The sequence below is a fragment of the Poecilia mexicana genome, unplaced genomic scaffold, assembly GCF_051168715.1.
Source record: "Poecilia mexicana isolate PSO_F unplaced genomic scaffold, ASM5116871v1 scaffold_16, whole genome shotgun sequence".
In the NCBI taxonomy this organism is placed as follows: domain Eukaryota; kingdom Metazoa; phylum Chordata; class Actinopteri; order Cyprinodontiformes; family Poeciliidae; genus Poecilia; species Poecilia mexicana.
The window spans coordinates 12,407,971-12,420,783 of NW_028263385.1; the positions used below are offsets into that span (position 1 = coordinate 12,407,971).

Genomic DNA, 12,813 nt, shown 5'->3' on the forward strand with positions numbered 1-12,813 from the left:
GCCCCCTTTATAAAGTCAAAAGGTATGTTTATTTTGTAAATAAGGATATTTCTAATATTGAATGGTTGAAATTGTGAATTTTTTTTAATTGTAATCAAACACAGGTATTTTTGAAATAGTTGATATTTTTAGTGGTGAACGTTATTTTTAGTTACAGACGTTACGGTTGTGAGAGCGTGGTTTGTAGCTTACACCGTCTTTTGTGTGTGTGTTTATACATACAGCTCTGAAATGCAGAGCTTACTTCCAATAAACCTCACTGTTCAGCAGTAAAGCCACAATCCTTCATTTGGGGGCTGGGGGCCTGCTACAAGTAATGTTAATTTCATCCAGGGATAACATATTAAAATGTCAGCGGTGAGAGTATTCCTGAAGAGGTCTTAAAAGTTTTGTCAGCAAAGGAACAGAGAGCAGCCTGGAAGCCCCGAGGTCCCAGGATGGGATTCGTAGGGAATGGAGGTCAAATACGTGCTGAGAAGTAGTGATAAACACGTAAAAATTAATTCCTGATGATACACAACCTTAATCTAGGCTAAAATTTAATGTTATGTGTCTTGAGCACAAAATAAAAAATGCTAATTTTAAATTTGAATTAGTCTGATATTGAAAACAATCCACTCAAGCCATTTTTGGAAATTACAATACTTTTTATTTTATACTTTTTACTTTTAGAAAAACAAATATTCTTGTTTGTTTTTTATTCCTTTTCAGCGTTATTTTTTTTATTAGAATATTTAGAAACATACACGGGTTCTTTATAAATATAGAGCGTAGTGAATAAAAATGTCTTATTAATGTGGTTGGGTTTCATTGTTTTTAATCGACAAACTAGCCACTTCTTTCATTTTTATGGTCAGTGCCGGCTGCCGTAGCCACCGCGGCGGAAGAATGGCAGCCTGGATGTTGTACCGCTGTGTTTTTGGGCCTCATCTACAACGAATTCACCGATCGCCGGAGCAGCCTCGACCTGAGGGCAGGTTTGCCAGGAGGGTAGGAAACGATGAGTTCAGAACCGTTTTACAGCCGCTGACTGCAGATCCAGACTTTTATTCATTTAAATCGCTGCTGTTGTTGCTGTCATTGCTCCGCGTAGTTGATAGTTGGGGATGAATGAACGACCAGAGAGTGAAAGCTGTACTTTTATTCGTATTTAAAAAAAAAAAAAACTGGTTTTCTGTTTCAACACCATAGTAACATCCGGTCTAACTTGATTTTGTGACTGTATGTTGTTGTTCCTTTCTATTTTATGACGCTAATCTAGCTAGCTAACATTAACATGATTGAAACCGCGGAGAGGAACAAACGACATAAACGCAGAAATAAATTAAACAACAAGTAGCACCGTTATCAGTTGAATTTGATTCAACGTAAAATACATGTGTGAGGATAAATAATATATTTTATTGGGTACAAACGTTACCAGCTATGCTAACATTAGCTCATTTAGCTTCTTCCTCTACTCTCTCAGGCATGGAACTACCAACCCAGAAGTCTGGAAAAACACACAGATAACATTCTTGGCTGGGTCAGTATAATATTCTGCTTCATCTTCTTGGAGAAAGTATAAAATTATTAAATTAAAGTTTGATTATACTTTATGCCCTCCAGGCTTCAGCAATATGGTCCATATCCTACTACAGCTCCCCTCTTCTCCTCTGCTATCTGTACAGAAAAGGTAGGATTAATGAACCACAGCTGACCTGTAATATAGGGGGGCTTTTGTCTGAAAATAATGTCAATATAATGATATATAAAGTGACAATGAAACACTACATCATCTCTGCTTTTACTATTCTTCAGATTTCTTTGTGTTGCATTCACGTAAATTTAATATTTGTCGTATTCAGTTTGTTTACAGGTCTGTTTTCAGTTTGTTTACAGGCCGAAAACCTAACAGATAAAATGATAATTGAAAAATGTTGGGGAACTTGTTTTCTATTTAAAGTACTTAGAGTGGAAGTACTGTCTTAAAATGCAGGATTTCAAATGTCTTAATTTGTCTAAAAATATCAGCTGGACAATTTTTAGCTGTTAGCAACATCAAAACATTAGCCAAGAATCTAATAGCCAAGTTGTACAGAAAATAAAAATATGAACTTTTTGATGTCAAGTAATTATGATCAATTGTCAGAGGAATGTTCATCAATCATTCAGTCAATATTTTTGTATCGCTTTTCACGTAGAGAAAAATTTAGCACAACATGCTTTACAGAAACTAAACGATTGCAGGAATAGAAACAGACAACTTCTCTTTACCACCCAGTAAACCGTGCACCTAAACAAAACACATGGAACCAGGAAACCAGCCGCACCCATTTGTAATGAGGGCAAAATAAAATCACATGATAAAAAAGAAAAACCCACCAATACAGAAGTTATTAAAATATCTTAACAGAAAATTCATGATTGCTAAAAAAAAAGGAGGTCTCAAAGAAAGAAAAAGTATTAAATTATTGGATAATATTTATGTGAGTGAGCAATGATTTCCTTTTACCGACACAGAGGTTGCAAGAACCATGGATGTTTGCAATCTGATTGTTAGATATACCGACGGAAATGAAGCTATTGTTTCATTCAGCTGATTAGTTCGCATTCACAAAACCTGATCAAGGAAATGAGAGACGGAGGGGAGAGTGTGAGGCAATAAAAATAAATAAATCCACAGCATAGATGTTTGTTTGTATCAGCCTAGGAAAAAAACTGAAATCAGTCAAAATCCGGTTCTTATCATTTTCACCAAACTTCACAGTGTTTACCTCATTAGTTTGAAAGTGGTTAAACTTGAAGCTTTGTTCCTTTAAATTTTAGAATTTATAAACCGTAGATGTTTATTTATTTTTATTTTTTTGCATTAAAATGTGGTTTTCATCAAACTAATAAAGTAAAAATAATTATCATGAGATAAATGATTGGGCAGTTGTGGTTTAATGGACGCATTTTTCATTTTTGCTTGTGAATAAATAAACGCATTCATGAAACGATCTGCTAAGTTTTTAATAATCATTTGTATTTGCCTGTTTTATAATTTTTGAAATAACCAGATGATATCAGTGTCCTTGCTGTATTCAACTGAAACGTTTTCCTCTCTGGCCATTTAGGTAACTGTCCAAAAATGTTTTCTTTCTTAATACAAATCCTCCTCCTGGGACTAAAAACTATTAATTGATGTGTCCTTGTACGTGGCTGATGTCCTACAAGTGGAATTAATACAAACGTAATCAACTGACTCATCTGGCGAGGCTCAGCATCGCTAGAAATTAATTGCTCAAGGTTGAGTGTCACTCCTTAATGTACTATTGAGCTTCTAAAATTGATTTATGCACATGGCTGAAGGCTAGTTGTCAAGACTGTTCATCGTTTTATTGGTGCTCGATGTTTAGCCTCTTGTCTGCGTGTGCCGCTGCTCGTTCTCAGGCTACATCTGCAGCAGTAAGCTGGTTCCAGTGAGTCAGTACCTGGGAACCGTGCTCGTGTGTCTTCTCGGAGTTGCTTGTATTCGAGGTGAGACTTCTCTTTTAACCTCCCGCGAGGCAATAACTAATTCAGTCCATTCATCTTTAGATATAGATAGTGGTTCTGCTCGCCAATAAGGTTTCATTACCATTGAGACTGTCGAACAAGGTTTCTGCTCACAAAGCATTCTAAACACACCCTTGAGGTTTTTGCAACTATTTTTTTTTCTTTTGTTTCACATAGAGACTTATCTCTCTTTGTCCCCTCCCCCATCCTCCTTGCTTTTCCCCAAGGATGGGGCAGATGGAGAAACACAGACTATGTTCACTTTATCTCAGTTCTGGAGGAAGCCAAGAAGAATCACACACCAGAAAACAAGGTAAGGTTTCACTGACTTGAGGCAAGGGGTCAGAGTAAAATGTTTAAAATTACGGGAATAAATCATGTCGCTGTATGATTATCCGTATGATTATCCGTTACCGGGAAGTTATGGTGTCTTTTTATGCATTTTCTGTTTTGCTTCTAGAAAAAGCTGAGGTGTTTTGACTTCGACTTCTCACACTGGCCTGCAGATTTCAGCTGGACAGAAGTCAGCAATCCGTAAGTTGCTCATTCTACTTAAAATGGCCGCTTGGTCAATCCATTTCTGCTCATATTAGGATCATATTGTAATATTTATATGATTACAACTTAGGTAGAGTAGCACTTGGTAAACGGATCTAATAAATATAACCCTGCATGTGTATTCATTGTCATGTTTTTTGCATTTTGTGGCAATAAATGTGTTTTATTAGTATTTAATCTGATAGACGAATACCAAGGAGAGGAGTACATAACGATAATATATATATATTTTGGATAGTTTTTGAAATTTTTCACAAATAAAATTCCAACCTACCGAGACTGGGCTCTGACGAGTGGAAAAGTTCAAAGGGCGTCGATGCTTTTTCCACTATGTTTATCTGCATTAATGTTTTTCATTATCCTGTGAAAGGAAACATCCCAAAGGAGGCGTTTCTCTGCTGAAGCCAGAGCCCAGACTGAGAGGGACAGCAGACAGTTTCCTCCACTCTGTCCGCACCTTGCCATGCCACGTCATCGGGTATGTGTCCTTTCAGTGGATTTCAATCAGCCGAAGCTAAAGCTGTGCCATTTGAGGAGCTCTGGGTAAAATATATTTACAGATTTAGGTGTTTTTATCAAAAATGCTGAATGTATATATTTGTGTACTGTTTTGGTCTGATTACACTCCTGAATATGTTGTTTTTTCAGCAAATGGCAGTTAACGATTAATCAGACACTGAAATAGTTGACGATTATTTCAATAATCGATTCATCACGATTAATCGTTTCAGCCGTACCGCAGTGCAGTTATGTTTTTTCTCTTCTCTTCCAGGTTCCTCATTGCTCACTCCTTCGGCAGGCGGATGCTGTACCCCGGCTCTGTGGGTTTGCTGCAGAAAGCGATGAGGCCGATGTTGCAGGGAGGCCTGGCTAAATTAATAGAAGAGGTAAAAGGAGCAAAGTCCTTGCTCCCATTGACAGTAAATGGATCAAACAAGTGCCCCGCTCTGCCATTTCTTTCTCTTCCACTCTGTCACAGTACGACGGCGAAAGGAACAAGCTGGTGGCGTGCGACGGGAACGAGATCGACACCATGTTTGTGGATCGAAGGAAAGATGGCGGGCCGCACGGCCGGACTCTGGTAAATGTCGAAAATGATTTGTGTTTTTGTTCCCCAGGCCCGGTCCTGCTTCCAACAAAACTCCCGTCATATAACTGATGGTTGCTGAAATGTGCCACAGGTCATCTGCTGCGAGGGGAACGCTGGCTTTTATGAGGTGGGCTGCATGAACACGCCACTGGAGGGTGAGAAATGTTCTGCTTAACAACAAGTCAGGTTTTTTTACGGGGCAGCGCCTTGAAAAACATTCAAACCCTTTCAACGGTTTTTCTGTTTTGTATCCTTAAAACCACAAACTGGACTGTAAATCACCAAGTAGTGCATATGAACGAAGTGGAAGGAAAAACATACATTTATTTTAAAATAAAAACTTGTAAAGTGGGGATATTTTCATTTATCCCCCTTTATTGTGATACCTCTTAATAAAATCCAGTTTAGTCAGCTTCAGAAGCATCACGTTTAGTAAATGGAGACGTCTGAAGGCCAAGAAACATTCAGACAGATCAGGGAGAAAACTGGACGATTATAAATCAGAGTCCAAGACCATTGATTAATCCGTAATCAGAAAATGGCACAGCAGCAAACCTCATCGTGAAATGGCCGCCCACCTGGACAAAGAGACCTGAGTTAACTCTGGAGGAGCTGCTGAGATCCACAGCTCAGGTGGGGGAATCTGTCAACAGGACAGCTAGCAACACGCTCCGGTGTTTATGGAGGATTAGCCAAAAGAAGAATTTTATCATGACAAGAAATTTATTACAAAAAATTATAAATGTGCACTCCTACACTAAAGACACCATCTCAGTGGAGAAACATGGTAGTGGCAGCATAAAGCTGCGGGGATAGGGAGGCTTTTCAGGCTGGATGGGAAAAAGAAAGGAGATAAAAACTGGGAAATAAAATCTGTTGGAGACTGAAAAGGACTTGTGTTCAAGTACAGACCTAAGACTTTAAAATTAAATTTTCCCTCCGCTTTACAATCATGCACTGCTACCTGTAAAAATCCGACTAAAGCACTTTGCTGTTTAGTAGTAAAGAGTGGAAAAGTTTGAGCTGAATTAAGGTTCTGGTTCTGGGGTTAACAGTGGAATCTGTTTCAGGTGGTTACTCCGTTCTGGGCTGGAACCACCCTGGATTTGCAGGCAGCACGGTAAGCCGCGTCGCCCTGTTCTCCGCCATTGTTACAGATCGGTGAGCTCTTGTCTGACTCTCGCCGTGAGTCATCCGATCCAAACGGGCCGCGCAGCACAAAAGAACAGCATGTGGAAAGTCTGGTTTCAGTTCACCAGCGTTGCACAAGCAGCACAAACTCTCCCACGGCAGATTAAAATCAGAGGACAGGCTATGAATGATTCAGCGGCTTTTAATGTTTAAGGAACTGGATGTTTGCGTGATTAGGATTGTTTTATTAATGTATGGAAATTTCCTTCCTGGCAGGGAGTTCCTTTCCCCCAGAACGAGGCCAACGCCATAGACGTGGTGATACAGTTTGCCGTTCACAAGCTGGGCTTCCAGCTGAGCGACATTGTGATTTATGCCTGGTCCATTGGCGGATTCACAGGTACACGGAGACGCAAGCGAGTTCTGCTCACCTTTGTGACGAGTGGGGAGTTTAAGTCTGTCCTTTGTTCCTCCTCTCTCAGCCAGCTGGGCAGTGATGTCATACCCAGAGATCCAGTCAGTTGTGCTGGATGCCTCCTTTGACGACCTTTTGCCCCTCGCCCTTAAAGTGATGCCTGAAAGCTGGAGTGAGTGCAGCTTGTAAAACACCAGACTAACCGATTTTATTGAATATTCTGACAATTAAGCAGATTTTTTTTAAAATTAGCACATTCTACAGATTGTTTTTCATGTGATCACATTTTTATACATTATAAATGCATTAAAATATCAAATATTCCGTTTTAAGTCCAGACTGAAAACACATCTATTCAAAGAGAAAAAATAAAGGATGGAAGAAAATCGCTGCAGCTGTTGCTTCAGTGTTGTTTTGGTTTTTATTCATTTTATTAGCCTTTGGTAACTTTGCCAGTTTTATAATTGTCTTATTTCTTTTTTACTAAACTTAATTTTATTTTCTACTTCATCATTTATGTCGTTTGTTGTTGCTGAGGCTGTTGTAAACGTGCTACATAAATAAACTTTGAGTTTGAAATAAACAATTCATTAAATAATTTTTTTAAATGAAGAAAATTAATATTTTATTGCCTTAAATCCAATAACTTTGATTCCTTTAGTGAATTTGAACTAAGTGAAGCTAAATTTAAACCGTTTGAGGAGTTTTGGCTAAAACATGTTTGCAGACAAAGATGTTTTTATCTTAAATGCAAAATGTTTCTGTTTTTTGTACAGTTTTGGCTTAATTGGTACTTTGAATATGTTTTTTTTTTCACCAAATAACCTTTTTTTTTTTTTAATACTTCAGTTGATGATTAATCGGCTGTTAAATTAGTTGCCGATTATTTCAGTAACTGATTAATCCGATTAATCGTTTCAGCACTCAAACAGTTAATCTCCTCTATTCATTAGAACATTGTCTTGTTTTTCAGGGCCTCTGGTGCAGCACACAGTGAGGCAATACATGAACCTCAACAACGCAGAGCAGCTCGTCAAGTGAGTCCAGTGATCGGAGCACGGTGAAAATAACGGTGAAAGGTTAAAGCGTCAGTCACGGGTTTCGGTTTCGCCGCTGAGCGAAAGCGAAACCCTGCGCTGGTCGTGTAGCTGATCATCGAATTCCTTCGGCTCTTCCAGATATCAGGGGCCAGTCCTGCTGGTCAGGAGGACCAGAGACGAAATCATCACTACGACGTAGGTTACCGACTCTCTTCTTTTCATCACAACACCACGAGTGTGTGTTCTAGCAATTTGAAGTTTAACGGCTTTATTATGAAGCATTTCAGCCGGTCTTTCTGTGCGAGTCCAAAAGACAAAATATAAAGTCGCGCTCATTAAATGTCTCCTGCATGTCATTATAAACTTGTTGGTTGGAATCGATTCCTTTAATTAAGCTGAACGGAGGCCCTGTAAAAATCATTATGTGATGCAAATAAGTCATTTAAATAATATATCGTTCGGTTTGATTGGCTTCCTCTTATCCAGTTTGATTAATTAATTTTCTCCTTCCAACCTTGAGGCTGGAAAACAGGAGGCACTTAAAAGGCTTTCTCCCCTCGTTTGTTAAATCACACGGCTTTGCCGAAGTATTCCTACCGCTTAGATTTTTTTTCACATTGTAACCATTAACTTTATTGTATTTTATCGCCGTTTTATGCGATAAAGTAACGAATGCTTGAGAGGTGAAAGGAAAACCTTTTAAATTGAGCAAAGCTGGTTTTATTTAGATTAAATTACAAATATGTGAGCTCTCTTAAGGTTGCTTATGTCAATGAGTGGTTTGCACTGGACTTTATCTAGTGGCATGAAATTATTACACTAAATGCAGACCTTTAAAAAAAATCAGAGCCCCATTGAAAACCTGATTATTTCACCAAGTATTGATTTTAAAACATTAATATTGTTGTTTCTGAATTAACATGAACTTGTTTTCTTTGCTTTATTTGAGGTCTGAAAGCGCTGCATCTTTTTTATTTTAACCATTTCTCATTTTCTGAAAGTAAATGGTAAACATTTTTCTTGTAACTTCAGAGACATGCTGTCAGTAGGTCATAGAATAAAAGAAACAAAGTTCATTTTACTCAAACATAAACCTATAAAGAGTAAAATCAGAGAAATTATCATTTTAAGTGGTCTCTTGTTTTTTTTCCAGAGCTGTATATTGTTGTGTCTACAACAGTAAATTTATTGTGGTTCATTAATTTGGGGTCCGTTTTCTCAATGATCCCTGAACGTCAGTCTCTATAAAGCTGATTTTTATTGCTAAATCTTTAAAATAAATTTTCTTATTCTCACACTGGATGAGTAGAAGTAGCCTGGATTAAGTGTAAATGTCTTACAGACATGCAGATGACATCATGTCCAACAGAGGAAACGACCTATTGCTCAGACTGCTTCAGTTCAGGTCAGTTCTCTCTCTCACTCACTCACTCACTCACTCACTCACTCACACACACACACACACACACACACACACACACACACACACACACACACACACACACACACACACACACACACACACACACACATACATACATACATACATACACACATACATCCAGCCTCTGTATTACCATAGTCTGGGGCTCCTCGTCTGTCCAGACCCGTTTGGTGACTCGTTAAATTCTTCTGTGCAGATACCCCAAAATAATGACGGATGAAGGGGTCAGGGTCGTGAGACAGTGGCTTGCAGCGTCTAGTCCAATAGAGGAAGGTAAGGGGACGAGAAGCTGTTTTATTTCTCCTTTTAAGAGCAGAGTTCACTTGGTGTGAGGGAAAAATAAAATAAAATAAATATATATAATTATATATATAATTTTCCAAATCCAGATAAGATGAGGAGAAAGAGATGAATAAGTGTTTGACTTTCCAATCTTCAGATTTAACATATTTTTTTCCTATATCAAAACTTGGAAATTTTCTTGAAATAAAAAAAAACATGGAAATTTCCAAAATTAATTTTTTTACTTCGAAAACTCAGAAATTTCCAGATTTTTTTCCCTATAAAATTTCTGAATTAATTTTAATTTTTTTTCTAGCAAATCTCAGAAATGTCCTTTTTCTAGGAAACGTCCTCTCCTTTTATTTTGTCCATTCCTTCTAGCCTTTTTCTTTTTTTTTTTTGTTTTTTGTTTTTTTGCCCTGGGCTGCATCTTTTTTTTTCAGGTTGCTTTTGGATGTATCCTTGCTTCTTTTCAGCCTTGTGTCCTTCCCTGCATTGCAACACCTCTGTCCTTCCAGGTTCCATATCTAAAGTATCTGCCAAAAACCCAACGTGAACTTTATCAGATTAAATGCATGTACCAAAAAAAAACGAGCAGGAAATATAATTTTAAGACATAAAAAGTGTAAATTTGACCCATAAAAGACATGCATGGAAGCCTTTAGCTACTGGTGGTCTTTGTTGCTCTGCAGCGTCCGTGTACAGCGGCTACGAAGTGGACGACGACTGGTGCTTGTCGGTGTTGAAGTCCTACCAGACGGACAGAGACGTCTCGTTTCCATGGAGTGTCGGTGAGCCGCTGAGCTCCAAACAGAATTACAGACAGATGAGTTGAGTGTTGCCTCACTGCGTTGACGCTCTTTGTGTTAACAGGTGAAGACATGACGCTGGAGGGACGGCGTCAGCTCGCTCTTTTCTTGGTGAGGAATGAATCCGTCCTCTTGTTGTCTTTATTCTTTTCTTTTTTTTTACAATCCCATTTATTTTATTTTACTTCAAATAAACTCCACCCCATTCTTTTTTTTATTATTTTTCTTCTTTTTTTTTTTTTTTTTGGTTTACTTGCCTTCCTTCCCTCGACCCCCTCACAAAGAAAACACACTCGGCTCCTCAGACATCATTACCGCTGAGGAACACTGTTCCGGTCGCCATAGTAACCGGCTCACCTGTGCTCTCAGGTTGACTGGTGTAATATATTTCAGCACGCTCCGGCTTATTGAAGTCATTTAACATCAAACAAGAGGAGTGCCATCCATTACAGCTAATGCTATGCTTTGTCTCCCCTGGTGACGCCGTCTAAATTAGGCTCCATTCACCTCCCGCGTAAAGCCCCTAAGAGATGGGAGAGATTTGTAAGGCACTGAGCCAGATAGAATGAACCTAATATAATCAAGCTTCTGCACTTTTATTTTATTTATTTATTTTTTTGTTCGTCGCCCTCCCACACATCTAATTCTCCATTCCTCCTCCAACTGCGCTGTCGTCTCTCTCCGTCTCTCTCTCTCTCTAAGGCTCGGAAGTACATGCGAAACTTTGAATCAACACATTGCACCCCTCTTCCTGCCGCCGAGTTTCACTCGCCCTGGAGACTTTAAAAAAAAAAAAAAGAATCAGGATGGATGGATGATGGGAAGAAGAAAAACAAGAGGTCGATTGCCTGTGGTGAACTGTGTTCCTACTGCTTTAGTTTTTTTTTTTGTTTGTTCTTTGTTTAATTTCCCCTCTATATACTCATAAAAAACCCCCCATAGAAATACGGTACATGTGTTCCTTCGTTAATTTTAAAGCCATTACTCACTCCTCCCATTGTTTCCTCCCAGGCTGGGTTTGTAAAGCAAATGTAAATGAGACGTATATTGCTCCGATTCAAAGAATAAAAACTAATCTTAATGTCGTTTTAGAGGATTTCCATCTGTGGAAACGCAGCCAGAGTATTTAAGCTTTCCAGGGTTTCTTTTTTTTTCTTCTTTTGTGGGAACTGTCTGTATAAATTAATCTGGAGCCTAAAATGATGCTCTTAAGTGTTTCATTAAATATGCTGAATAAAATTTTGAGATGATGGATTTATTTATTTTTTTCTTCTGTGTGCATCCATCACATCACATGAGTGCTTAACTGCAGGGTTCCCACTTAGCCTGGAAAAAAACTCATTTCATTTCAGCGTTTTTCAGGTTTCTGGGCGTAAAGGAAGATATTTGTTCTTCCAAACTACAACTGACATGTTCATGTTTTTCCTTCCCTTTTGTCCCATTCTGAGTTTGTCCTCACCCTTTCCTTTCCTTTGCTGCAAAAGCACCAACAATTTATTTTGTTTTTTTTTTGTCCAGTTTCTAGTGCAAATATTTTTGCACTAGAAAAAATATTTGCACTTTCTAGTTGTCCTTTAGGACAACTAGAAAGTTGTCCCAAAGGACAACTTACAAGTAATATTTTAGCAAGATGTAGAAACTTGTTTTAATTCCTTACAGCTGCACTATGTAACTTTATAAAAAATGTTTTTCAGATATTTGTTAAAACTGTCACCATGTTGTGACAGTTTAATAGACAATCTGTGAAAAGATCATTCACCTCATGTTCAAAACCAAAGCCAGGAGGTGGGTCTTAGCGCTGTTAATCACTCTTGTGTACCTGCTTCTAAGTGCGCTGTTTGTCATTGTTGGTAGCCATGTTAACTAGTCTTAGTATTTGTGACGGGCTCCTCTGTCTGGAAGACACTAGCTGTGACTCCATTACAAACGTGTGCAAAACTTTTATATTCCACTAAAGTAAAAGGGGAAAAAAATAAATTTGTGTTTCCATTAAACAAGAAATGCAACTAAAATCACTTGATAAGTTGATAAAAATATGCTGCGACATTGTCCTCCCATCACTTCCTGTCGACGCCTTTGTCTTTTCTGCCAACACTAACATGCAGTCGTCGATCACGTGACCAGTGTGACGCAAAGGAAGTGTCTCCATTGCAGTTTTGCAAAATATATAAATTTTGATACGGCCATAAAAAAAAAAAAGAAAAAAAAACATCATGCCAAAACTTTATATAGAAAAAACAATTTTTTTTTTGAAACTGGTTTGTTTCCATCAAACAGGTTTACTTTCGAAATATCAAATTGTACAGTTTTAGAGGTTAATGCTGCTGTAGCGTAGCAGAGGAAAAAGGAGAGGACAAACAGCACATGCATGAGGATGATTGACAGCAATAAGACCCTCCTCCTGACTGTTTCTTCTCGGTGTTGGGAGAAGAGCAAGGAACAGATTTTTTTTCACAGATTCTCTCTCTCCTACTCTACTGACAACATTCTAGATAACTCATTCAATTTTAGCAAATATGTAAAAA

General features: G+C 38.3%; 1 protein-coding gene across 1 annotated transcript; it reads left to right on the top strand.

Annotated features, from left to right (window-relative positions):
* Positions 1-834: 834 nt before the first annotated feature.
* abhd16a (abhydrolase domain containing 16A, phospholipase) lies at positions 835-11,540 on the top strand. Its single transcript, XM_014987132.2, has 20 exons — positions 835-990; positions 1,469-1,525; positions 1,609-1,675; positions 3,415-3,501; positions 3,747-3,832; positions 3,980-4,053; positions 4,448-4,555; positions 4,850-4,964; positions 5,057-5,158; positions 5,259-5,322; positions 6,238-6,287; positions 6,575-6,698; positions 6,781-6,885; positions 7,687-7,750; positions 7,892-7,948; positions 9,096-9,158; positions 9,394-9,470; positions 10,172-10,270; positions 10,353-10,399; positions 10,991-11,540. The coding sequence occupies exons 1-20, from the start codon at positions 850-852 to the stop codon at positions 11,072-11,074; spliced, it is 1,671 nt and encodes a 556-aa protein (XP_014842618.2). The 5' UTR covers positions 835-849; the 3' UTR covers positions 11,075-11,540.
* The last annotated feature ends 1,273 nt before the right edge of the window (positions 11,541-12,813 follow it).